We start from the raw sequence: 26,691 nt of genomic DNA, 5'->3' as shown, positions 1-26,691 counted from the left end.
ATGCTTTCCATCCCAACACCTTCTACTGCCTTACAAAAAGCCAAACCAAACCAAACACTCCTTTATGCAAAATCATAAGCTGATGCTTCTAGGAAGTTTATCACTGGAGTTTCCTGTGAATAAAAACAGTATTACAATTAAAATGAGAGCAATCAATCAAGTCCTCTGGGTGTCCTCTTGAAGCTCTCATCTGACCACACCACTTACATCTCTCATTGTTTCACAAAGGAGGCAATTCAAGTTTCTAGAAGGAAATTACTTGCCTTGGATTTATTGTATCTAAATTACAAAAGAGCCACCCACTTGGCAGAGTTGGCAGCCCTTCACGGACAGTCACCAGGCGGGAAAACAGTCTAAATCAGCCTCCCACCCCAGTGGTGAAATTTACACGGCGTCTGGTCCCATCAGTGTGAGTTGGGATGGTTGAGGAAAAACCTCTGCTAAGCACTTTTATACTTTTGCAACATTAATTTAAAAGAAAAAAGAGAGCTCTCTCCCCAGTGGAATAAGAAAATGATTTTGTCATTCTTCTGAATTGCTACATTCAACTAATTATGAACAAGTGGCTAAAGCTCCAAGCTATTTGGCAGCTACAATTTTCACCCGCTTTCTTCAGGCAGGACCTTATCCATTCCTATGGCTTCAAAGCGGAGCCGAGGTCTCTATTACTGACCCAAACCTTTCTCTTCAGCTTCAAAAAAGGATTTCCAACTACCAGACCGCCCACACGCAACGGGAATACAGCATATTCAAAACTGAGCTATGTCTGCTCCCCTTCGGCTCAAATCTGCCCATGCATCTGAAATCCTGAATTCATTTGTTAGGATAAAATTTTCAATGTGATATATCTTTCAGCTTCATCTCCTGTCTTTCCACCCACAACTCCAGAGAATTTAAATTTTTCACCTTTCAAATGTCCTGTTAGTTTTCCATATCCAGTGCCTTCTCTTAAGAAGATCCAACCATGCTTCCCCACCAGGCAGCCATCTGCCTACCTTCCAAGATATGCTGACAGCACGTGAGAAACACATTCACCAGAGCACAGACAGGACTCTGTGAGCCCAAGACCAGAGATTACTCAACAGAAGTTACGGGGAAAACTGTGGACGTCCAAAGGCATGAAAGTGGGATCTGAAATAAGGAACCAAATATCCGGGGGACAGGACAGCCCCCGCTGGACTCACTGGGCAGGCGTACACGTGTTTTCAAATGTTCCTGTGCAGGGCAACAGGCTCCCACTGTAACACTTCTGAGATGATGGGCCCCACAGTGACGGGCAGCTTCCCGAGCCCTTCAGCATGCGGGCTTCCACGCTGACTTTCCAGTGTGGCTCCCCGAATCTTTTGTGGGTTTAGTTGGTGATCATTGTGGCATCCCAGCCAGTTCTTACTCACACAGAAGGCAAATTATGAGTCTTAACAAAATTCACTGTTTTTCCATAACTCGTATCTGAATATTTGAGAGACGGCCTAAACCCAACACCAGTGATACATCGTCCAACCATGAAGGCCACGGTGAGGGTCCCAATCACACAGCAGGAGACAGAGGACTGGGGGTGGGGCAGCGGGGAGGCAACAGGTCGGTGACTGGCAATAGAGCAGGACCAACCACAGGGCACGTGAGCAGTACCGTGATTCCAGGGAGGGGAATGTGTCAGAGGAGGCAGGACAAAACTCAGACATTAGAGAAAAGACTGGAACAGTGCTCGGGAGAGAAGATGTCAAAGGCTCTGTCACTAAAACTAGGCAAGAGGCCAGAGCCCAGCCAGGACACGATGAGCTGGCACAGAGCCTGAGCCCTCCTGCTCCCAGCATGCTCTGTGCCCAAGGCCGGGAAGGCATCAGAGCAAGCAACAGGTGCAGGTTAAGCACCCACCTTTGAAAGTTAGAGATTCCTGAAGATAAGCTACCTGCAGAATGATCACAGGTCAGCAATTCAATAAAGACCAAGACAACTGGCTCTTATCCAGTCCATTCAGAAATAATTAATGCTGCCCACAAGTATTTAAAAACATGCCAACACTGTATAATCAATAAAATTTTTAAATGAAAGAAAAAAATTACTGTTTAACTCAAAAAGCAGCAACTCCTTGTGAAGATTGCCTTTAAAGACCCAATTTATCAAGGACAAGTCAAGGCCACTATTTTTCATATTGGACCACTGTTCTTTGGCTAAGGACAAGGTCAGATTTTAAAAATGAATTAAGTGATCATATCAATGAGGACCTATATGAAGCTTCTACCCTGATAATTAAGCTTAGAGATCACTTTCAATACTAGGGGATTTTTTTTTTTTTATTATTTCAAAAATCCCACAAATGTATTTGAGTATTTAGACAATTAATTATTGGATTTTTTTATTATTGGCACACACACATGAAAATGTAGGCTTCTAAAACCTATCTGTTCTAAGAATGTGAAAAACAACTTCTACTGGTCTTAACTCAGGGTTTTTATTTTTTTTTAAGATTTATTTATTTATTTGAGAGAGAGCACAAGAGAGCAGTCAAGCAGGAGGGGCAGAGGGAGAGGGAGAGAGAATCTCAAGCTGACTCTGCTGAGCACGAAGCCCGACACGGGTCTTGATCTCACCACCCTGAAGATCACGACCTGAGCTGAAACCAAGTCAGTCACTTAACCTGGAGGGACTTCCACTGATTACAGACAACTCTCAGTGTTTCAGCCTCACATGGTCACAAAGCTGCACACGTTTTCCAGTTAAAAAAACAAATTTTCCTTGAGCAAATTCTCCTTTCCTTTCAAGTCTAATTCCTCAAAAGACAAATCACATATTCCGTCAGTGTCTTTATACCCAGTCGGAGCACAAGAGTTAAACTAAAAACAGATAACAAGAACCACTCTCCTGGACTATGTTTTAATCTCAAAATGCTTTAAAAATTACAAACTGAGTTAAGCTTCCGCAGTCTTCTGAAATCCAAAAAGTGATGATAATTATCCCCTCGGTCAGAAAGTTAACTAATTTGCATTGAATGCTCCTAGAGGGTGAGATAGAACCAAAAGTTCAGAGTTTTTTCTTTCATATTTGGGGTTCAAATGACAGTGGGGCTTGGCTGATGAGAAGGATAGCTGGATGGACAGACGGACAGAGGTTTCCCACTTCCCATCTGCCCGTACATTTGGCAATCACTTAGCATATCCTAAGGTCAGCCGATGCAAAACAAGGGAAGGAACTTTTACTTCACCTTTTCTTTGGTCTACATGTGTAACTGCTTACAGAATTATAATTTCAGGTATTCTTTTTTTTTAGATTTTATTTTTTTTATTGACAGAGAGAGAGCACAAGTAGGGGGAAGCAGCAGAGGGAGAGGGTGAAGCAGGCTCCCCGAGGAGCAGGGAGCCTGATGCGGGGCTCAATCCCAGGACCCTGAGATCATGACCTGAGCCAAAGGCAGTTGCTTAACTGACTAAGCCATCCAGGCGCCCACCTAATTTCAGGTATTCTTGATTTAGGGGTTGGTTAGGTGCAGGCTGTGTCAATTCTTCATAGAAGGTTTCATCAGTAAAATTCACGTCCTCAGCTTCTCCAAGGAAATACTTATCAAATGGGTAAATCAGATTAAATCAGGTCGGGGCAGCATTTGCGCCTGAGGGCATCAGCTTGGCACATCATCCCATTCTTCACACCATGAGAATTGTATGCTTCCTTGATAAGAACCCCTGCCACATCTTTTTGTATGGGCAGTTCTATTGAAAGACCACAAAATACCCTATTTAAGGAACATCAATGTGGCTACCTCTACCTTTCTAAAGGAAAGTGGGGTGGAAATTTTATAAGCCAACCAGTAATTCAACCGTCTTTTAATCTGGCTGTGAAACCATGCCATTTTTTGAAAGACAAAAATGAAAAGAAATTCTTAGGTGGTATCTCTGCACATGACAAATACTGTTTCCCTCCATCCAGAACAGGTCTGTTTGGAGACATGGGGACTGTCAATATTTGCACTACAGCAGCAGGCTGTTTACCCAAATCACAGTGCGCTGCAGACATCCTGGTGGAAGGGAGTGCGCTCTGCTCATTTGCCAGGGCGATCTGGGGCGAGTCCACTTCCTCGGATGCGTTCCACGTGAGAACGACAGTATTAATAGGCACGCCTCGCTCCCCATACCTTGGTGCTCTCTTCCCCCCAGGCCTGTCAAATCCCTTTTACACTAGGGATTTTTCTATCCACATTTCCTCTGCAGAAGGCTTATTTGCAAAGAAACAATAGGGTGTGTGTTCTTCCCATTACTCTGCAGTCTAACCACTTCTGGATAAAAGCCTCTATATAATGTCATTGTTAATGACCTCTTATCAAGCGGTGGAGATTGTACTTACTCCTCCCGAGTCCTTCTGAACGCCTGCTATCTGCTTTAGAATTGAATTACCCATATCTACATACATTATCATATCTACAGGTTAGCGAGGAGGTGCTAAGGTCAAAATGAAGAAGGTACACATTCAAAACCAAGGCATAAACAATCCGAGGAATGATTTGGCTGCCTGATCGGATGGGGCTCCACTGTGGCCCAAGCAACCTGCCAACCTCTCCAAACCCCGTTACCGTGGCCAACATCACGTTAGAGGAAATCACTATGGAAAGATTTACTCTGACGACAACGTTCCTTTCAAGGGCCAGGAGACCACAGCACTGTGCCCAAGTGAGTGGAACCCGAGTTTTCCTAGCACATGGATTCCATTTGTTTAACATGAAAGAATCAGATTATTCCAGATTTTATGGTGCTAAGAACAATTTACTTCCCTGATTTAACAGTGCAGACAATGACTGCGTCGGGTCCGTTGATGGCAATTCCACCTATTACTCGAATGCCCACCTACCTGCAAGGTGCACGTGCGGTGGAGACCTAGAATTCGGTTCCCTGCATTCTCAAAGGAATCATAAAACCTCATCCCAATCCTCTGCATTCACAGAGGTCCACACCAACCCCGGAGCGGTGGACCGTCCCTTCCTGAGGGACTCCTGAATGCTCCCCCGCGGGCCTGGGACCGCCGGATGGCTGAGAGGTGGCGCCCCCTGGAGGAGACGCACGGCCACCTCACCTCCTGCCGGGGCGTGTGTTCGGGTCCCTCGGGTCAGCAAAAGGACATGCATCGTGGTCACAGTACCAAGAAAGGACAGAGGAGAGAGAGAGAGAAGACACATCGTTGACGTCACCACTTTGCAAAGTTTCCACAGGGAAAGGCTTGCTCTGCAGAAGTGGAGATTTGGGGCATTGGATGGACATCATTAAAATCTCTTTGGGGTTAGGACATCATTTCCCACAGAAACAATGACATCCTACCCAGACTGCTGTATAAACAGGAGGACAGCAGGTCTGGGAACAGGAGACTACTGTACTTGAACTCTAGTAACCACCACGAAACCTTCATGAGATACGTCAGCCATGAGCGTCAGCCGGGATTTATATGAAAAGACGTTGTAAAGAGAAATGGTTTGTATTTCTTCTGTCCACAGACCTCAGCGCTTTACTACCTGGGGCAACTTTCGATCAATACACATCACGTGAAACAAGCAAGCGGAAGACTGGAAGACTCAGCGGGGTCTCAGACACAAGAAGGTGGAGAAGAAGCGAGCAGGAAAATGGGCCACTCTGGAGACACAGAGGCCGCCTGCCCCACATTCAGAGGAAACCGGGACATCCACTCATTTGTAGCACAGAACTCCCTATCATTTTGTGGTTGGGGATCTAGGCGTGCACTACTAAAATTATTCAGAAAACATGTTTAAAAACAAAATGCATTAAAATACAAGAACGAATGTTTCTGTATTTAGTAAAACCGAACAATTGCTTGTTCTTATGCCATCTGAAGTGGTTTGGCATGTATTAAATTGATTTCAACAGTACAGTTTTCATTTTAATTGGGCCCGGCATGAACTAATGGTAAAATACCAATTTTGTTCATTGAGTTCTAGTCACTGAGAAATGTCAGGGGAACAGGAGAAAGCCAGGCTACACTTTAAATTTGGTTGCAAGACCACAGGCAGAGTGGCAAAATACCCTCGGGTGGATTAGTGCCCTGGGCTGCAGTAAAGAAGACCATATTCTGGATGGCTTAAGGCAACGGAAATGTATCGCCTTGCAGTGCTGGAGGCTGGAGGTCTGAGATCAAGGTATTGGCAGGGCTGTGCTCCCTTGAGATTCTGGGCAAAATCCTTCCTTGTCTCTTCCCAGCTACGGGTGGTGGCTGTCCATCATGGGTGTTCCTGGGCCTGTGGCTGCACATTCTGGTCTCTGTCCATGTTGTCACGTGTCCTTTTCCCTGTGTGTGTGTGTGTGTGTGTGTGTGTGTGTGTCCTCCTTTTAAAGGGACACCAGACCTATCGGATTAAGGGTCTACCCTACTGCGCTGTGACTTAATCTTCACTACTCACATCTGCAAAGACCCTATTTCCAAATAAGCTCACATTCTGAGATATTGGTGGGTTGGGACTTCAACATGTCTTCTGGGGGGACATAATCTAAACCATAATACCAGGTCTTTGGGATTTTCCCGCACTGCTATTATTCTCTACAATTAAACACAAAATTTATTACATTTATCTAATGAACAAACTATGTAATGCTTCCTCCTAGCCTATGGGAGAGAACCCCTTACACAAATGGACACACACTGAGCGAGTTCAGATTAGGTCTGGATTTCCAGTGTCCAGTGAGATGGACAGAATTAGGAGTGATTGTTGAAAAATCATTCCAATATAGGATCTGCACAATACTATGCTTGCTCATGACACCTGAGTAGTTGCAAATCAACTATAAATATTAAGGGAGACAGCTATTAATCACAGTAACAGAAGTGTCTCAGTCAATGTTTGGTGCCCACGGGGACCTCCCTAGAGCCTCTCAAGTGCTGTGTACTTCAGTCCCAGGGACTGCTGGGGTCTGCCCTGCACGCGGTGGCCTCACTCCCTCTCCACAGATGCCCTTGCGCAGGGCTAGAGCAGGTACTGGAAGAAACTGTACACAGAGGGATAAAGTCAGGAATGGGGTTTCGGCATGTGCTAAGTCAGTTGCCAACTGTTATTCTTACAGGAGAAACTCTGGAGTATAACGAATATTGTTTCTTTCTGGGTTTTTCTACTAGCTCATTTGGGAAGCATTACTGATTTCTGAATTTTCATAATGGTTGGTAGCAAGTAACAATAAAGATGCCATGTTCTATATTAAAAATATATTTGGGGGATGCCTGGGTGGCTCAGCCAGCTAAGCATCCAACTCTTGATTTCGATTCAGGCCATGACCTCAGGGTCCTGAGACTGAGCCCCACATTAGGCTCCAGCTAGGAATCTACCAGAGATGTTCTCTTGCTCTCTCTCGCCCTCTGCCCCTCCCCCCACTCACACGCTCTTTCTCTCTCTCTCTCTCTCTCTAAAAATAAATACAACCTTTAAAATATACACATATTTGGAAGAAAAGAAAGGGAGGGTAGGATAGAGCCACTGGATCTATCTTCTCCATAGTACTCCCACAAAAGCCACGGGAAGGCATGAGTGTTGGGGTCCCATCTGCATCGAGGCATCTCCTTTCTCCTCCCTGGGGCTGGGGACCCCAACCTCTGGTAGCCTTCAGAACGTCACCCATTCAGTGACCCCTTCTCCTGCTCAGTGAGGTGATTCCCATCAGGAGCTGGAAACTTTATAAAAGTCAGATTCATGGGGTCTAATCTCTACTGAGAAGAGTCAAGGCTGTGACCTCCAAAACACGGAAGTCCTTGAAAGTACAATTCCAGGCTCTACCTCCTCCCTCCTGATAATCACTGAACACAAGGGATCCCACTCGTTAGCCTTGGAAATGACTTGTTAGCACGGAAGTCCCGGCCTCCCGCATTCCTTCTTTCTGCTTTTTTTTTTTTTTTTTCCCAAGCCACGCTTCCTATAACCGTTTATTTTGTTGTTTGTATCTTTCTCTAAACATATAAGCTTCTGAAGGGCGGGGAGCCTGTGGTGTTCGCAGATGAAACCTCTCTAGGGAATCTGGCCCCCAAACTTCCATCTCTCCCCTTCTCAGAGAAGGCTGTCAGCAATTATTCAACTGCCCAAACCACACAAATCAGGAGCTTTCGGGACCGTACCCATTTCCTCACCCCTGCATACTTCCAGAACATGCACTGGATCTGTTAACTTCTCTCCATGGAGACTCCCAAGAGCAGTGCTTCTCAAACTTTTTTTCTTTCTCTCTCCAGCAAGGAGACTTTTCATAGTTTTTTGTCGTACACACACAGTTGCTGTTGTTTAGTTTTCCTGTATTTGTCCTCCAGTACCTGAAATTTTAATACTAAATACTATATATATATATTTAATACTAAATATATATATATTTATAATACTAAATATATACATATTTAATACTAAATAAATATATATATTTAATACTAAATAAATATATATTTATAATACTAAATAAATATATATTTAATACTAAATAAATATATATATTTAATACTAAATAAATATATATTTAATACTAAATAAATATATATATTTAATACTAAATACTATATATATAAATATATATTTAATACTAAATATATATATATTTATAATACTAAATATATACATATTTAATACTAAATAAATATATATATTTAATACTAAATACTATATATATAGATATATATATTTAATACTAAATACTATATTTATATATACATATTTACGCAGTGCATGTGTATCTGTGCTTTATACCTAAAAGTAAGATATTTTTGTCCCTCAGGAATCAACTCTTACCTTCTTGGGGGCAATATGAGTGCATTCCTCAGTCGACACCATCATGCCCGTCTGCCAGCCACACCCACCACACCCATGACCTCCTGGACCGTGTTTTGGAATGAAGTAGCCCTGAGTACAGACTGGTCTTCATTACATAACTGCAGTGGAATGACGTGTCACTCTAATGACTATTTTCATATAATCAGTGAAACTTGCAGCAAAATCACACTGATGTTGCAGACCCAAATTGTACCATTTCTACCCTGGGAGCTCCCCACCAGTTCATTCTCTAGGAATTATGGACAGTCATCTTTGAAAATATTTATTGTTTCATGTTACTTTCTTTCTTTATAAAATTTTCAGTTTTATTACTATTTTTTGATTTTTTTTTTTTTTTTTAGAGAAAGAGAGTGTCCAAGCGCGAGTGGGGAGGGGGCAGAGGGAGAGGGAGAAAGAGCATCTCAAGCAGGCCCCATACCCAGTGCAGAGCTCGACACGGGGCTCAGTCTCATGACCCTGAGATCATGACCTGAGACCAAATCAAGAGTCAGACGCTTAACCCACCGAGCCACCCAGGCGCCCGTTTATTACTATTATTATTGATTGATTATAGATTGAAATCTGAGTGTCCCAACATGGTCTATAGAGCATACATCTTCTATCTCTGCCTATGTTTGTAGCCATGCAGCCCTACAGGGTTGAGTAAATTCTCTCTTACTGTGATTGCTGAGAACACAGAGCAGGATTAAGAGCTAATGCATTATTAGGGGCACAATCTAAGGGCTGCGTGAGTGAGGGTAGAAAGGAAGCAGGGTATATTGTACACTAGAAACTAAAACAAAACAAAACAAAAAAAGCAAAAAAAAAAAAAAATGCAGGAAAGAACAGGGAGTAATGCCACGCGAGGTGCCATGGCTCCTTTATATCGAACCACAGAGAGACGTCTGCTTTGGCTACTTGCCTAGGTGGACAGCCCATTGGAGGGAAAAAGAGAAAGGAAATGTGTTAGCTTGTTTCTTCCCATGCCCTGCATCTCATTGGCTGAAGCTCACCTCGCAGGGAATGAAGCCCCCTGTATTCCTGGGGTGCATCTCTCCATCCCTTTTGCACCCGCATGAGAAGCCAAATCTCACGCCAGTGGTAACAACGTCTCATCCCAATTCGGAGGTGGCAGGAGGCACTTGGCTACCAGCTGGTAGGCATCAGTTGGAAGAATCCCACAGTCCTGCCAGGAATCTATCAGCCACGGTGGCGAATGAGACAGAGCAAGTGGCTGAGGGCCCAGGATAGAGTAAGGACAAGAGAAGCTGAGGACGCGTTTGGAGATCTGTCTGATTCCCAGGCCTCCTCGAAGCTTTAAGTCTTCCGAACACGTTACGCTCCACCAACTCTCAAGAGCACTTGCTGCCCTCACGTTCTACAGGACGCCTTAACTGCTCCTTATCTGAAATTAAAATTGCTTCTCATCCTAACACCCATCCTCTTCTCATGACTTCCTTCCGAGGTTTTCGTTCTGATTTTTTTTGTTCCTTTGGCTAGAAATTAAGGTTTTCTGTTCTTAAGGTTCGAATCACAGATGCTATAGCCCCGAATTCTCTCTGCACCTTTCTTTTGAAGGAAAGATTAGCCTAGAATAAAACCCTTTAATCACACTTCATTTTCCTCCAATTATGTTGTTTGGTTTGAAATCTGGTATAGAGATGTCCACTGCTGTATTTTGTTTTGTTTTGTTTTCCTTTCTTTCTCAAAGCTTCTCCATCATTTGTTTGGCTGAATCTAGGCAGGAATTAGTTTTGTTTTGTGCTTGTAAAAGAGACCCCCGGTATGCTGATGCATGAGATTGTCTCATGTTGGGGAATGTCTGCCTGTTCCCTCTTTATTCCTGGCTGAGCATAGTATTAGTGATTCACATTTCTTTTCCTCAGAATATTTTAGACCATGCTTCACAGATTTATGCAGCTGGAGCTGGGGCCTCCCAACTTTTTTCCGTTGTAGTTATTTTTCTTCTGAATGCCAATGCTTTATTGATCCTTGGAATTTAAAAGCTTAACCTGGCTACATGCGGTGTTCATTTATTCTGAATCAATACTGCTCAAACATGGTGAGCTTTGAAGTTTTCAGACTCAATGTTTCTTTATTTCAGGGAAATCATTCCTGGTACTTTTGCCTGTCCCTTGTCCAGACCACCAAGTTCTATTAGAGATGATTTCTGATCTTTTTTTTTTTGCCATATGGGCGTGTATGTGTGTGTATTTTTTTTGAGAGAGAGAGAGAGTGTGTGCACACACTTGAGCAGGGTAGTGGGGGAGGGGCAGAAGGAGAGGGAGAGAGAATCCCAAGCAGGCTCCACGCCCAGCACAGAGCCCAACGCAGGGCTTGATCTCATGACCCTGAGATCATGACCTGAGCTCGTAAACAAGAGTCAGAGGCACCCAGGCGCCCCATTGCCTGATATACTTTAATCATTTTTTAATCATTATTTAATCATTTTGTACTAGCTTGCTGCATCTTAAACATTTTCTTTCAAATCAAGTCCCAGATGTTTTGTGAACTAGACAGCAAATCATACCAACAGCTACTGAAACAAACAGTAAACGTATCCGTTGGGCTCAGGTTAGATAACAGATTTCATAGCTGCATCACAAACAGTTAGGAACCAATCACAACGATGTTGGTGACTAACCACAGAGAAAGGTAAGGTACATCTCTAGAGAGATTCTAGGCCAAGAAAATTCTTATCTCATCCGGAACAGCACGACCTGAATATGGTCCAAAAATGCACAGCATTAAGTTCACCTGGGAGCCTGTTAGAAATCCCAATGTTCCGCATAATGTATAAACTTGTCAAATCACTATGTTGCATACCTAAAACTAATGTAACATTGCGTATCAACTGTGCTTCAATAAAGAATGATAAAATAAAATCTAAACACTAAAATAAAATTTGTAATTTGTTATTAGTTCTTTTCTTGTTCTAAATACATACTCCTTTCTCTGTGTGTCTGTGTGTGTGTGTCCCAGTTCCCTGGGTACTAAATCAGAGTCCAGGTCTTATCCCCTTCTCTAGGTGAACAAACACGGGTTTAAAGTAGCACTTGTAGAATAGTTAGAGTTGGAAATGAGGGAATAAATAGCTATAGAAAAATAAAACGGATGGCGAATAGAGGTGGCAGAGGGTTCAAATCTCCAGGATGTGCTGCCTCAACAAGAACAAGAGAGAATGGGGGAGCAGAAGCAGATTTGTGCAATAAAGATACACATTCAATTAGAGACACACTGGAATGCAAAGTAAAAATAAAAGTAATATACTTCATCCTGGAAGGGATAGTAGAAACCCTGAATGGTATTTCCAGGGAGGTGGCATGAAATAGAACCACCATGACTCCAGGCAGAGGCTGAGTTAACAGCCACACAGAGGAGGCAGGAAGGCAGGCAGGACGGGGCCAGCCAAGGACCATCACAGAGGCAGAGTGCCAGGGAGCTGGCGTTCTGCCAAGCAAGCGAGGAGGAGAATTGCAGAACACATGAGCGGTCAACACGTCTCTAATTTTGTCTTTGCAGGGGGAGCCGAGCAGCTGTCCAGATGTGAGACTCAGTCACTTACAAAGTCCACGCGTGCATCTTCTTCTATTATTATTTTTTAAATTTTAGAGAGAGAGAGAGAGAGCTCACAATTTGGTGGGGGGGTGGGGCAGAGGGAAAGGGACGAGCAGACGCTGGGCTGAGCGCAGAGCCTGACGCGGGGCTGGATCCCAGGACCCTGAGATCACGACCTGAGCGGAAATCAACAATCAGATGCTTAACCGGCTGAGCCAACTGGCGTCCCAACGCCCTCCCCCCCCACCCTTCAGGCATATAGATGCTAAAGGAGTTACCATTTGCCATTTTGCCTCTTGCTCTGAGAAGACCTTCAAAGAAAGGGCTTTTATAAGACAGCAGCACAGCGTGGCCCAGATAATGAGCCCAGATTTCCAGTGAGAGAGAAAGAGAGTACCAGCTAGCTGACCAGGGGCATGTCAGGGAAAGGCCCATTGACTCAGTGGGCTGGCGGCCAGCAGGGAAAAACCATTCGAGCTGCAAGAAGCACCAGGACCTGCACTATTAACAAGGTCTATTTCACTTTGATTTTTAGATAATACTGACAAATAAAATAAACCAGTGTTCAAATGGCCACTGGTAGGTTTTCTCTAGTTCCTGTTAATTCAAGTAAAATCAAGGGGCGAGTAAATAAACATCTCACCAGACCTGGATGCCCAAAGCCAAGATAGCAAGGTAGGAAGCACTCTGCTTCATGTAGGCTCCTGAGGAATGCTACACTCACGCTCTACAGGTGGAGCATTTATAAATTCCTGGATGAGGTCCAGCAGGTGCTGCAATGGGGCTGGAAGGACCCCAGCCATGTGTGCTCAGTATTAGCTTTAATATCAAAGACGAGCAATGTTCCTGGTTTGCCTGGATGGAGCTCCACTGGGAAGACATAAATAAAAGACCACATCAACATGTGCCTTTAGAGCTTTAAGTCAAAATCTCTAATCTTTGTCACCCCTCCTTATCAGGAAGTTGTTCAGCTCTTCGCGGGGTTAGTGAAAAGAGATCGGCATTTTGGACTAATCTTTCCAATATTCTATTTTCACATTTCAATTCCTTGGAAATAAAGAAGAAATCTATATGCTGGATCGCTAAAAATAATATCCTTTAAAAATGAATTTTATTCTAAATAAAAACTTAGAAAAGAAGGTATTTCCTTCAAGATGTATTAATCAGTGCGGTGAGAGATACATGAAGGGGCACGTGGGTGGCTCAGTCAGTTAAGTGTCTGCCTTCAGCTCAAGTCACGATCTTGGGGTCCCGGGATCGAGTCCCGAGTTGGGCTCCCTGCTCAGCGGGGAGTCTGCTTGAGGATTCTCTCTCTTCCTCTCCCTCTGCCCCTCCCCTGTTCGTGTTCTCTCCCTAAAATGAATAAATAAATCTAAAAAAAAATAAAAATAAAAGGTACATGAGAGATGATCTGTTTCCAGCATAGCAAAGAGATGGCCATCTACGAATGAGGAAGAAGACTCTCACAGGGAAACAAACTGGCCGGCTCCTTGATGTTGAACATGCAGCGTCCACAATGGTGAGAAATCGATTTGTAATTTAAACCACCTCCCGCCCCCTGATCTATGGTATTTTGTTACAGCAGCCTGAACTGAGACGCGTCAAAATTAAAGTACCAGGACAGTGCCATGTGAAATCCTCAAAGCTCACTACAAATCCTTATAAACACAAGGAAGCAAACAGCACCTTCTTACGGCCATGGTTGTGGAAGAGGTCAGAATTCTCAGGCTGAGGCCTCAGGCTGCCCCACCCGGACCCTCCGAGGCCTGCTCAGGACCACCTCCTCTGCCGTTCGCCATCCCCACTCCGGGTACTGATGAGAGACTCAACAGCCTCCTGGAATTCCATGAGGACTCTATTCTCTGCAGCACCAACCAGAACATTTAGGAAGAAAAACTAGGGAAACTTTTGGAAAGATCCAGTTCACTCATTCCTCGATCTACCCTACACTGGGTACTCTGTGGGCATTGAGGATAAAAATGGCAGAAAACGCGCTGTGATTCCTTCTTATGCTTTGGTGAACAAGACACACACTGGTAATTCTCTGTCCTCTCTTAAAACACACAACAAACTTGACCTCCTAATCCCTCAGGCTCCCATCAATCCTCCTCAAAGCCTTGCTCATCATGGATGTTCCATCTCACTTCCTCCCCTCTCCTCCCTCAGATGGAACTTTAGAGGCATGAGTGGCCTCTTTTGGCAATCCAAAGGGCCCATCTTTGGCCTTACCTTGCCTGACAACATGGTGGCCCCGCCCACAGCTGACCACTCCCACACCTTTGCTGTTTCCCTCCTCCTGCAAGGCCAGGTCTTCCTCCTTAGGAAGCTCTCAGCTTAAACATCACCTGCTGGGAGAGGCCAACCCTCACCGGCCAAGTCCAGGACCCTCCCCGGCTCTTGCTAGCCCATGGCTCTATCCACATCCACGGCCTAAGCCTGTCGTAGCTCTCTGTCATTGCCCGCAGTGGCTGGTTGATGATGTGTTGTCCTCAGGAGAGGAGGACGTTGCCAGTCTGCTCACCATCTGACCCATCATGGCTCATATGAACCACAAAATAGTAAACGTTCAATAAATCTTGGTGACTTGATGAATAAAACCAACCAACTGATGGGTATAAAATATTATAGACAACAACAGAAATTGTGTTCTGTGAGAAAGTGGCCATTCCACAGGGCACTGGACAGAGGATATAGGGGTGGGGGTAGGCTCCACGGTGCGGGAGCTCTGGGCAGGAGGACCTGAAGGCAAGGAAAAGCTGGACACATGCGAACGGGGACATGGTCACTGAGGCTGGTCTTGGGCCCCTGCACTCTCTGTGGCGTGAACCAAGGCAGGACCTGCTGCTCCAATATGCTGGTGACAATGGAAACCGGACATGTTTAGGCATCATCGATAATGTGATCAACAGTGTTGCCTATGTTTTCTTTAAAACAATTTGTTTATGAGCCCAAACATATTCTTCAAATGCTTGTATCTACATCCTACAACAAGAATATCTTGTGAGCACTGTCTTGAACCAAATGAAAATCACAATGAAAATCCCAGGATAATATTGCACCTAGCAAATGTCCTCTAACAAATTCCACTGTCTTAAATTATCCCAATGAAAATGGTCTTGAGGGCGCCTGGGTGGCTCACTTGGTTGAGCGTCCGCCTTCGGCTCAGCTCATGATCCTGGAGTCCCGGGATCGAGTCCCACGTCGGGCTCCCTGCTCAGCGGGGAGTCTGCTTCTCCCTCTGACCCTCCTCCCTCTCGTGCTCTCTATCTCTCATTCTCTCTCTCTCAAATAAATAAATAAAATCTTAAAAAAAAAAAAAAAGAAAATGGTCTTGCTAAGGGAACACTTATTTTATGAGTAGTTAAGAAATAATACTGAAGAAATCAGGCAGTCTTCCTGACTCAAATCAGGACCAATGTAATGCCAAAAGAGAGTGAAACGAAGTTTCCTACGAGAAGCACAGAGGGTGACAAGAACAAGGCTGCTCCCTGGGTTTTGCTGGGTGAGGAGGGAAGACAGACTCACAGCCTGACAATGGAAGTACACGTTTAGAATGTAAAACATGAAAGCCAAAGATGGTCGAAAACTCAGAGGAGGCGCCAACTCCTACCTGTGGCCAGGTAGATGATGTGGACCAGCATGTCCCTGCCCTGCACCACGTCCACGGCCACGTGGGAGAAGCGGCTGTTGTCCTCCATGAAGGCGGGCACCGAGGTCACGGGCTGCACCACCTCATGCATCAGAATGAACCTCTGAGCATCCTGCAGGTTCCTCTCCGTCAGGTTCATGTATAGGCCCTGGTCCACCGTGCCACACTGCAAGGGAAAGCAGGCCGTTACGGGACACCCACAGGCCGCCTGGACACCCACGGCTGATCCTGGCCACCCGGCCGGAGGGGACATGGAAGCTGAGTCACTGCCTCGTGCAAACACGGGCATTTCTCCGTTTCCCCTGAACTCCCCGCCCTTAGTGTCCCTCCCATTCCAGATTGGAACCCATTGCATTTGGGGAGTCTTTAAACTCCATCATACACGAACGATCAGACATTACAAATAAAGAAGTCAGTATTGACTTTAACTTGAACACAGGTGCAGAAAAACTCCCCATCACCTGTTGAGTCGCATGGGAGCTGTCTGGCCACGTGCACGCTATTCTGTCTGCCTGATAAACCAGGGACTCAAATTGAAAATGCAGCAACCAGGAACATCATATAGATCTATTACTTTACCTATTAGAATGATGGGTCTATAAGCAAGATATGGATTCCATGGAGATAGAATTAGGCCACTTTTACCTGTAAATGATATAATATTATTCCAGTATTTTTCACCTGGGTACAAAACACCACAGGCCTTGTTGCTTTGTGCTCATGCTCCAAGCCAGAGTGAGGGAGGAAGGGCGATGGGGCAAGCGGAGGGTAGGGGCGCCTGGGTGGCTCAGTTGGTTAAGCGACTGCCTTCAGCTCAGGTCATGATCCTGGAGTCCCGGGATCGAGTCCCGCATCGGGCTCCCCGCTCGGCGGGGAGTCTGCTTCTCCCTCTGACCCTCCCCCCTCTCATGTGCTCTCTCTCTTTCTCTCATTCTCTCTCTCAAATGAATGAATAAAATCTTTAAAAAAAGAAAAAAGAAGCGACAGGACGAAGAGAAGGAGAGATGTTCAGACAGAGGCGCTGTCGTGAAGACGAGTCTGGTAGATACGGGGGCGGGGGCGGGGGCGATCAGGCCTCGAAACTGCCGAGGAGCGAATCCAGAGCTGCGGCGTGCAGAGGCCGGGCAGGCGGTGCACAGGATGGGTTTTGGCAAGAACCAGGTAGACAGAGGGGTGGGAAAGAGAGAAAAGCTTTCCTGGGGCAGAGCACACAATCAGAAAATCCTCACCAATCATTCTCATCTCTTTCCTAAGCTTAAAAACTGGCGCCAACAAAAGCTGATCCTCGGCAGAACTTCCCATAAACAAGGTGGATGGAAATGAATCTCTCTGTCGGTACCACCTGAAACTACCGTTTATCACACGTCCTCTCTAATGCTTGGTTTCATAACAAGCGAGAGGTGCAAAACTGTAGGATGGAAATGGCTTTTTAAAAAATAGATGGTGGGGCGCCTGGGTGGCTCAGTGGTGAAGCGTCTGCCTTCGGCTCAGGTCATGATCCCAGGGTCCTGGGATCGAGCCCCGCGTCGGGCTCCCTGCTCCGCACGGAGCCTGCTTCTCCCTCTCCCTCTCCCCCTGCTTGTGTTCCCTCTCTCACTGTGTCTCTCTCTCTATCAAAATAAATAAATAAAATCTTTAAAATAGACAATATTTCCATAGCAACTGACACAATGCTCTATGTGCCATAAAATGATAAGCCAGTTGTAAATTAGAGACTATCAGAGAGACATGGGTTCCGAGTCTGGTCCAGTGCATCATCAATGTCACAAATCCCTGCAGGGGCAGCCCATGTGCCAGGTGATGGGGACCCCATGCAGTCGGGGCTCGGCCGCCCTGGGAGCCACGCCATCTTAGGTAAGACACCGCCTCTTGGCCTCTCTCGGTTATCTATAAAGTAGCTGGAAAAACACTTACTCCGTTCCCTCCACAGGGCAGTGGTGAGGCCAACAGAGATCATCAGTGGAAGGCATTTGTAAATTAATTGAAAGCACTTGGAAATGCCAAGGAACAAAACAGTGTGCCTGGCACAGAGAAGCCATTCAACCAAGGGTAAATTTGTCTTGAAGCAGGACAGCAATTCTATGGTCCACTGAGCTGCAGTGGCCAGTGGGAAATGTATGAATCAATAAAGGACGGATTCAGTGGGTGACTACACAAGCAGCTGCTAGTGGGGCAGGGGACTGAGCCCGGAGACTTCCCATCATCATCATATTTAACGGTAGCACTTACGGGACAGGGACATTGCCTGTTAGCCAATGTGTGACACCATGAAACTCTCTCCCAGGCTTGGTCTGAGGTCTACCCAGGTGAGCTCTCGTTCCGAGCAGGACTCTGTGTTTGGCAGTTTTCTCTTCCCGAAATCAACGGCAATATTGAAACACGGGTGGCCCTTAGCTCTTTACTTGCTGGGGGATGTTCTACACCCAGGCTTTGTGTTGTGCGCAGTGTTTTTAAAAATCGGCATCCCAAAACCGGGAGTCCTAACACAAAACTGAGGAACTCATGGCTGCTCTTGAGGAATCTGGAGGTCCGCAAGACCTGGGAGGCCTTGGTGGGCTACAGCTGGGTAGTACCAGGACCACGGATCTGCCTTTGGCCTTTTTACCCGGGTCCCCATATCTTAAGTCATCAACCAGAACTGCCACTGTGACACCGTGATTTGTAAGAAATACATATTTGGTCTTTGTCCTCTTTCTGACACAGAGCTCCTTAAACCACGGAAATTCCCTAAGCACTAAGAGCAGTAAAGGCGCCTTTTGTTATGTTAATGAGGTGGCTCTGGGCAGCCATAGCCCCCAGGTCACCTAAGGATGGAGGCCAGTTGGCAGGAGACCCAACTGAGGGTAGGAACTTTCAGTCCACCTCCTCATCTCCAGGGAGGGGAGAACGGCTGGAGGTTCAATTCAGTCACCAAGGGCCGATGATTTAATCAATCACGCCTATGTAATGAAGCCTCCATAAAAAGGCTTCCCAAAAAGGACAGGGTCCAGACGGTTTCCAGGTTGGTAAACATGTGGAGATTTGGGGGGAGTGGCACTCAGAGCGGGCATGGAGTGTCTCTCCCAACACCCTGCCCTGTGCATCTCTTCCAGCTGGTGGTTCCAGAGTTAGGTCCTTTTGTAACAAACGGGTAATTCTAGTACGTAAAATGTTTCTGTGAGTTCTGTGAGTCCCACTAGCAAATTAAGTGAACCCGAGGGGGAGGTCCTTGGAACTTCCCATTGATAACTAATGGGTCAGAAGCACAGGCAAGGACCTGGACTTAATTAAGATCAGCATCTGAAGTGGCGAGGGGCTGGGTGGGAGCCTGGTGGGACTGATCCTTGTACCTGTGAGGTCTGATGCTATTTCCTGGTAAACAGTGTCAGAACTGAGCTGCCTCGTAGGACACCCAGAGGGTGTTGGAAAACCGCTTAGTGGTGTGCGGAAAACTCCTACACACTGGAACTGGGTAACAAAATCGTTGGCCAAGAACTAATTTTGAACTATACTCCATAACATCTTGGTTTATTTTGCCAGCCTATAATAAATATCTCACCCAAGGATTCTTTTCCAACTATTTTGAAAGACATTTAGATTTATAGTATATATTTATTGGCTCGGAAGTAACTCACCTAGCTCTCTAATGGGCTGCAAATTCTCTAGCTGTGCCTTAATACACTGGGTTCCCGCAGTGTCTCTGTGACACCTTGGGGACTCGGTGCAAGAGGGAAACAATACAAAGAATCATTGTCCTCAAGTGTGTTACAAACCACAGTGGCTGTCTTGTTAACACTTCTGAGAGTAATAAGAGTCATCATTCTACTAATTTTTTTAATGCAATAATATTGACATTTTTGTTTGTTTTGAAGACAACAGACCCATCCTCATCCCGGCTCGCCGGAGCTTGGTGCAAGTTCACAGTCACCCAGCCTCACGCTTAGAGTGCCTGATCTGAACGGCACTTCTTCCTCCCATCTTGCTGCAAACCTGCTCTGTGTATCAGAGGGTCCTGATGACATGGCCGCCCCCTTCATTTGGTCCAGCAACGGCCTCCTCATCTGCCTGAGCACTTTTAAGGGTCTGTCTTCCATTTTGGCTCCATCCTTTCTGATTGATGGTTATCAAAACTGCACAGAAAATTCTGGAGTCTGTCCACTGGGTCTGGATGGTGTTTCCTGTTACTGACCAATGTTTTCCCTTTCGAAGCTCAGGGCCGGGATGACTCTGGGGAGTGCAGGCTCTGACCAGGTAGCTTTCCCAGCACTGCCTATGGTGGTTTCTAGATGGCAACCAATACAAATAAGAAACATTTTTCATTGTTTTGTTATTGTTTTCGATATTGAGATTTCTGTATTAAATCTTGAAAAATGATGCACTGTCCCTCCTAAGCCATTCTTCTTCCTGAACCTGAATCACATTTCTGCTCCTCTAACTAATCTGCTGGTTCTAGTTACAAGTGCTGCATAAAATTCCAGATGTCAGTAGGCAAACAAGAATAAGAAAAAAAAAAAAATCGAACCACTTCTCACTGCTGGTTACTGCAAACAGAAGGCCATTTATACATGACTACTGGAGGGATGCTTGGTTCAAAACATATTCCCACCCTGTGCCAGCTAGATGGTCTCCTGAACGTCAGTCAGGATGCCTTTGCTAACACGGTTATCAAATACGGTAAACCGAAAGAAAATCCTTGGGACTTATTTGTACCAGAAATTATACAAGGAATCATCATCATCTATAATTTCCGTTCCCTGCAAATCTTAAATTCTACCCAAACAAGTTCAGCCCAGCTAAGCAAGCTTCCCACCCGGAATGCATGCCACATCTCTGCAAGCTTCGTTGGTTTGATGGCACAGACCGACTCCCATCTCATAAACGTGAGTAAGCCCTTCAGTGTGACACTGGCATTATAAAACCAGACGCCCGTGGCCTTCTGAAATGAGGGATTTTGCTGTGTGCTACAAATATATTCAGACAAAGGGGCTAAAAGTTATCCACTGCCTGGAGGTGGTAAGGCATCACGGGCTTATTAAGTCACTGTTCATTGTGAAGACTTTTGCAATAGAAACATCAAGGCATTACAAGTACCCTATAAATTTAGTGAGCACTTTGTTAATTTTTCTTTAACCTTCGGGATTTTACAAAGAACTTTCTTAAAGGGGATGATCTATTTCACCTTCAGGATTTTACAAAGGGCTTTGATAAATAGTTAACGTTGCACCGCGGCATCCGGGGGGAGGGTGGAATTCGGGTGCAGAGACTCAGCAGAGGGGCAAAGAGTCAGCGTTTAGCTAATAATGACATAAACGGTTTATGCTGCAAGGACCTGGGGCTACACTTCAGGTTCGGTTCCCGCTGAAGTGTTAGCTCACCTGACCTGTAATAGGAATTTCTTTGTCTAGTACTGAACTTTCTTAGTAGCGGGGCTGGGATAATACACATAAACCTGATCCCTCGGTTTCCCGACTTACAAAGTGTGGATGACGCTGCTGACTTTACAGAACTGGGGAGAAGAGACAGCAACAAGCATATGACCAGGCATTAACACAATGTGTGACACCCAGAAGACACAATGTGTGACACCCAATAAATGGCCCCTAAGAGTCTTCCTCTCCAAATACATTCTACAGTCAGCAAGGCTCATTAATCAATATTAGCAAAATTTATCCCTAAAATATTCCTGCGTCTCTGTATCCCACATCCCTCCTCTCATTGGTGAAAATGAGAGATGGAAGATGCTAAGTGAATGGTCAAGTAAACCAGGAAATAGTAAAGAGCATGTAAAAACCACCCATCTATCTCAAACCCCATGCTCTTAAATAAAAATTAAAATTAAAATAAACCCTCTTTCAAAACAATTAGAGCTGAATGGTTCCTGCCAAAGTCCAAGTAAAGTATACAATAATTGAACCTTTCCATATTCCCAAATTTTCGCAAAAGCCAGTGCGTTGAGCTGATAAACCAACCTGAACTTGGAGGCCTGAGTACAGAAGGCGCTTCTAGCCCTGACTCGTTGGGGTAACTGACGGTCTTTTAGACAGAAGAGGCTGGGGCTTTGCATCTGAGGACTGAGTCTGAGATCCCAGCTCCGCTGCGATTCCAGCAGCGTCCTGGGCCTGATTACCTGCACTGAGGCTCAGCGCCACTCTCTGTCTGTGGGAGAGTTTGTTACTGATCACGGTACTGTTGCGAGCATGCACCACGATGAGCGCAGAGCTGGAACGTGGTGGTCCTAAGAACTACACCGTGAGGAGGGAGTCGGTGATCCCGTAAGCATTCTGGTCAGAAGGGAGGCCCTCAAGGGAAGCCTGCTGCTGTGAACTGAATGTTCGTGTGGCCCCTGAATGCACAAAGTCCCAACCCCCAGTGCGGTCGTCTTCAGAGATGGGGCCACAAGGGTGTCACAAGGGTGGGGCCCTGATCCCAAAGGATTAGTGCCTCTCCCCACTCACTGAGGAACGGCCCCACGAGGATGCGGTGAAAAAGTGGCCATGTTTAAGCTGGGAAGAGAGCGCTCACCAGAAACCGAATCAGCCAGAGCCTTGATCTTGGACTCCCAGCCCCCAGAACTGTGACAAAACACAGGTCTGTCATTCAAGCCACGCAGTAGGGGGTATTTTGTTACGGCGGCCTGTGCAGACTCATACACCTGCTGACCGACCAAACGTGAGAAAATCACATTAACTTCCCTGGGTCTCAGCTTCTTCTGAAATTGGAAGATGAGAGTAGATGACGTACAGAGCCCCTTATAGCTCAAACATCCTGTAATTTTGTGATTCATAAACTCAGGGCCACCATCTGTTCAGCTTCCCCCCCCCGCCCCCCAGTGGCACCATCACATCCTGCTCACCCCGACAGGAAATCTCGCCATAGTCACCAATTAGGGCTCTAATTCTGTTTATGCATCTCCACGGCTCTGTGTCTCAGGCTCCATTCACTATGGTGTCATTCATTAGGGATCAGAGCTTCTGGGGACACAGAGTCCACCATCATCAGCACTAACTAAAGCTTGGATGCCCAGCCTGCTGCTTCATGCTGGCCTTTTTCAGTTCAGCGTCCGGCGGCCCAGCCCACAAAAGGCCCCTTTTCAGCCCTGGCACCTCAGTTGACAAAAGGCTTCGGCCCACTTCCATGAGCCCAAGCCGAGTGCAGGCCCGGGGGTGAGGGCTGGGGGAGCTCCCAGCTGCACGCTGCATGCACTGGGGTTTCAACTGTGTCGGCCCATCTACAGGAGGTTCTGCTTTCTAGGGGAACGAGGGTCCCACTGCCCCCGCTGAAATTACCTGGAAGTTGGGGTTGGGGTTGGGATACGGCAGCCAGGCAGAGCGTGAGTTCTCCTGGTACTTGAAGGGTCCGTTAAAGGCCTGGGAGATGGCGCTCAGGTTGAAGACGCACACGGCCGAGGCGGCGATGCTGTTCCTGGGGGGGGCCGAGAAAGAGAAAAGGGGAGGCAGGTCAGAGAGCCCCGCAAGGACACCTTCCGGACAACCTCCAGATCACCGTCTCCCAAACACCCCAAGGATGAAGTCGAAGCAGGGCCCGGGGTACGTCTGGGGCTTCTTTGTGGATGCAGGAGCACGTCGGTGCAGAAGCACGACTACTTGGCAGTTACAACATTTCTAATCCTGCCGCACGGGATTAATTCACTCAGCCACAGAGAAAGGGACAAAGGACTGTGAAGAGTTTCATGGGAGGCCTTTTAAGTTCTGGAGGAAGCAGACGTTCTCCTCCAGGGGCCGGTGCCTCCCCCAGTCCAGCGTGGCTCTCGACCCACCGTTTCTCTGGTTCCTCTAGATGGCAGTGGGGTATGCTGCTGCTAGAGCTGCTGCTTTTTTTTTAAACCCCCAGAGAGGGGTGTTTGTAAGCCTTCAAAAAATAACCAACTAAAGGCATTTTGCAAAAAGTGCCTGCCAGAGACCCTTCCTATCTTCATTTTTTTTTTTTTAATTTAAAAAGCATTTTAAATTCAAAGGGTCAGAGAGAAAAAATTGATGTAGGAAATCTTGAAACCTCAAATTGGAGTTCAAGCTCTGCAGAGGGAGCTGTAAGTGGGAGGCTCGCAGGAGTTCAGTGCCCTTTTACAAAGTGTGGCAACAGCAAAATGTTGTCTGGTGAAGTAAACCTGCATTTTCGAGCACAGCTCTGGTTTTTGCCCCTGAGAGCCGCCATTTTTAGACATTCGGGAACAAAACGGTAAAAGCGTCACAGACCCCACAGTGCAGTAGTATACCATTTCCTGCCGCCCGACTCATGGCCAAGTACATGGTCCCGGGGTAGAAGGAGCTAGAGACGTGACCTTCGTCCCACTCCCCAGCACTAAGAGTGGTCTTAGTGGGTCTACAGAAGCAAACCAAAACTATGAGCAGAAGCACCAGAGAGCTTAGCCACAGCGTGAGGCAGCCATCCAACAGAGAACCGGGCAGTAACTGGCTGCCTCTGATCATCACTTTCTCTCAGTTTGGAGCAAATCTTGCGGAGAATGTGGTCATCTGTCCAGAGGGTAAGATCCAGGCTGACATATGAGAGGGAGGAGAGGCGGGGTCTACTGTGGGACTAGGAGCGGATGTATCAGAAAGGGGTCCCCAAGCCCTGGTGAGAATCTGTGTTCAGGAGGGAGAAAGGGAAGATCTAGCTATTCTCTCTCTCCTCGTATAGAGGCTACATGCTGGGGGATTTCCAACATGATGGGCATCTGCGTCACAAAACAAATTGAATGCAATATTCTGAAACTTATTTTTGCGAGTTTCTAAATTGCAATTTAGAACTGCACCATTGGAATGGCCCAGACACAGTACTTACATAACTTTTTAAAATTGTTCGTTTTTGCCCAGAGCCAGGGGAACGAACAGCTAAGTAAGCCAAGCTCCCGTTGTGTACAAAATTGATGTCAACTCAGCAACTGAACATCCATCTTGTGCAGCCAATACTATTTCTTAAACCAGGTTTTGGAAAGCAAATCAACTTCAGAAACTATAAATTGATTTTTTAAAAGAAACTTATCAAGGAGGGAAAATAACCTCTAGGGCTGAAAACCAGGTTTACAATAAGACGGCCATGGTGGGGTAGGGGTGGGTGGGGAGCCATCCATTTCTGTCTTATTCTTCTAACTTCATGTCAGAAAGAAGACTTCATGGAATAAATGCTATTTTCGAGTGGCTGTTAACATTTAAACTCAGTAGGGGAAAGAGTGAAAGAGTAACAGGGAAAGAAGAGCAGACGAAGTGAGTCTCCGGCAATTTCTTCAGGCTTCCCCGATTCTCCCAGGACTGTGAGGTTTTCCGGGATGCAGAGCTGCCTTCCACACTGAAACCAGGACAATCCCAGACCTTCTGGGATGGCTGCTCACCCCTATCCCCTTTATCAGCCCTTTCAACCCACCCTGATTCAGGTTTTCTGCACTCTTAGGTCGCCAGATTAGAGATTTCAAAGACGGTCCAAAGCAGAGCCTACACTACGGACCACCGTTACCACCAGCAAAAGGGAACCCAGAGTCTGAGTATGAAAAGGCGATCTGTTGCCCCTGGGTGGGAGGGTGTGATCCTAATGAGTCTTTCAGGGCACAGCCACTAAGAACAGGAAATAAGTGTGGGTCACCCGCCATCCTCCTCCAGACTAAGAGTGAAAGAAAGACCAGGAAACTTCCCATGCTTTCCCTTGTCCAAATTTTGTCAGTTCTGGAGCTAGGAGTATCTCCCCTGAAGAAAAAAGACGTTATAGGCTTTTCAAGAATTTTTTAAACGTATAGTCATTTTAGAAATGCCTGCCCAAGTTATCCATCTCCGGGAACAATGGTTTAAAAACGTAGCTCCAGGAAAGTGAGAATGTGCATTTCACATAGGAGCAGAGATTCAGGCATGAGTTACGTTATCTCAAAGATCAGACTCTTGAGACAACACCGCCTTCATTATGCACAAATGCACGATTTGCATGTAGAAAAAAAATGCATCTGATTATTTGCCAGCATTTTAGACAGTGCCCAGAACACACTGGCAAATCAGGAAGGAGAAGTTGATAGTCGAATTAAGTTAATGCTACAATTACCTGAGGATAGACTGAAACTTTTTGCTTCACTTTATTCTCCTAATACCAGTCTCAGAAATCACATTATTGTTACATAACATTTAGTTCACACTCAAACATTTATTTGGCCATAAGCCCAGTAAAATAAGAAAGATTTCTTTTAAAGCAACTTTCCAACCTCAAAGGTCAAAGCACAGTAGACTCATTCACCATGAACAGAGGCACAGGGACAGAAATTTTTTTTTCCAGTTACTTACACATTGGTGGTAAAGATGCCATAGATCAAATCCAGCTCAGGCAGGAAGAACGTGCTCTGCAGTTCATTGTAGTAAAAGGGGACCTCCCCGGGCCGGGAGCAGTTCAAACGAGCCTTCATGAACGTGGTCCAGGTGTCCTCCAGCAGGAACCGCCCCCCAATGTCGTTCTTACAGACACGGGCAGCTCTGGAGAACACGGTTTTCCCACAGTCGTGCTCCACGGCATTTTCTCGAAAAAAGAAGTAGGTGAAATTTCCGATGTCATAAGAGGACACGAAGTTTGGTTCTGGAGGCCAGAGGAAAGAAGGAAAGTGTAAATGTTCATCTGATGTTTCTTTATGTCTTACCTCCTCAGGATTTTGCCCAAGGAGACGTGGGTTTGTGCAGACAACACCCAGGTTCGGAGGGACGCACTGCTGCCCCGTGAACAGCTCAGTGATCTGTGCTAAGGGCAGAACTCA

At 46.0% G+C, this 26,691-nt stretch overlaps 1 protein-coding gene across 2 annotated transcripts in view; it reads right to left on the bottom strand.

The window, feature by feature from the left end:
* SEMA5A (semaphorin 5A) overlaps positions 1 to 26,691 on the bottom strand; it is a 307,625-nt gene that overhangs the window by 115,965 nt on the left and 164,969 nt on the right. For both annotated transcript variants that reach the window (XM_088023722.1, XM_028122663.2), the window contains exons 7-9: positions 26,231 to 26,516; positions 23,237 to 23,372; positions 15,933 to 16,137 (exon numbers count right to left, since the gene is read on the bottom strand). In XM_088023722.1, coding sequence (XP_087879848.1) covers positions 15,933 to 16,137; positions 23,237 to 23,372; positions 26,231 to 26,516 — 627 coding nt within the window. The remainder of the gene's footprint in view (positions 1 to 15,932; positions 16,138 to 23,236; positions 23,373 to 26,230; positions 26,517 to 26,691) is intronic.

This window comes from Eumetopias jubatus, unplaced genomic scaffold, assembly GCF_037043125.1.
Source record: "Eumetopias jubatus isolate StellerSeaLion01/CBP00866 unplaced genomic scaffold, mEumJub1_p1.0 scaffold_5, whole genome shotgun sequence".
Taxonomy (NCBI): domain Eukaryota; kingdom Metazoa; phylum Chordata; class Mammalia; order Carnivora; family Otariidae; genus Eumetopias; species Eumetopias jubatus.
This window is presented reverse-complemented; position numbering and strand designations above follow the sequence as displayed.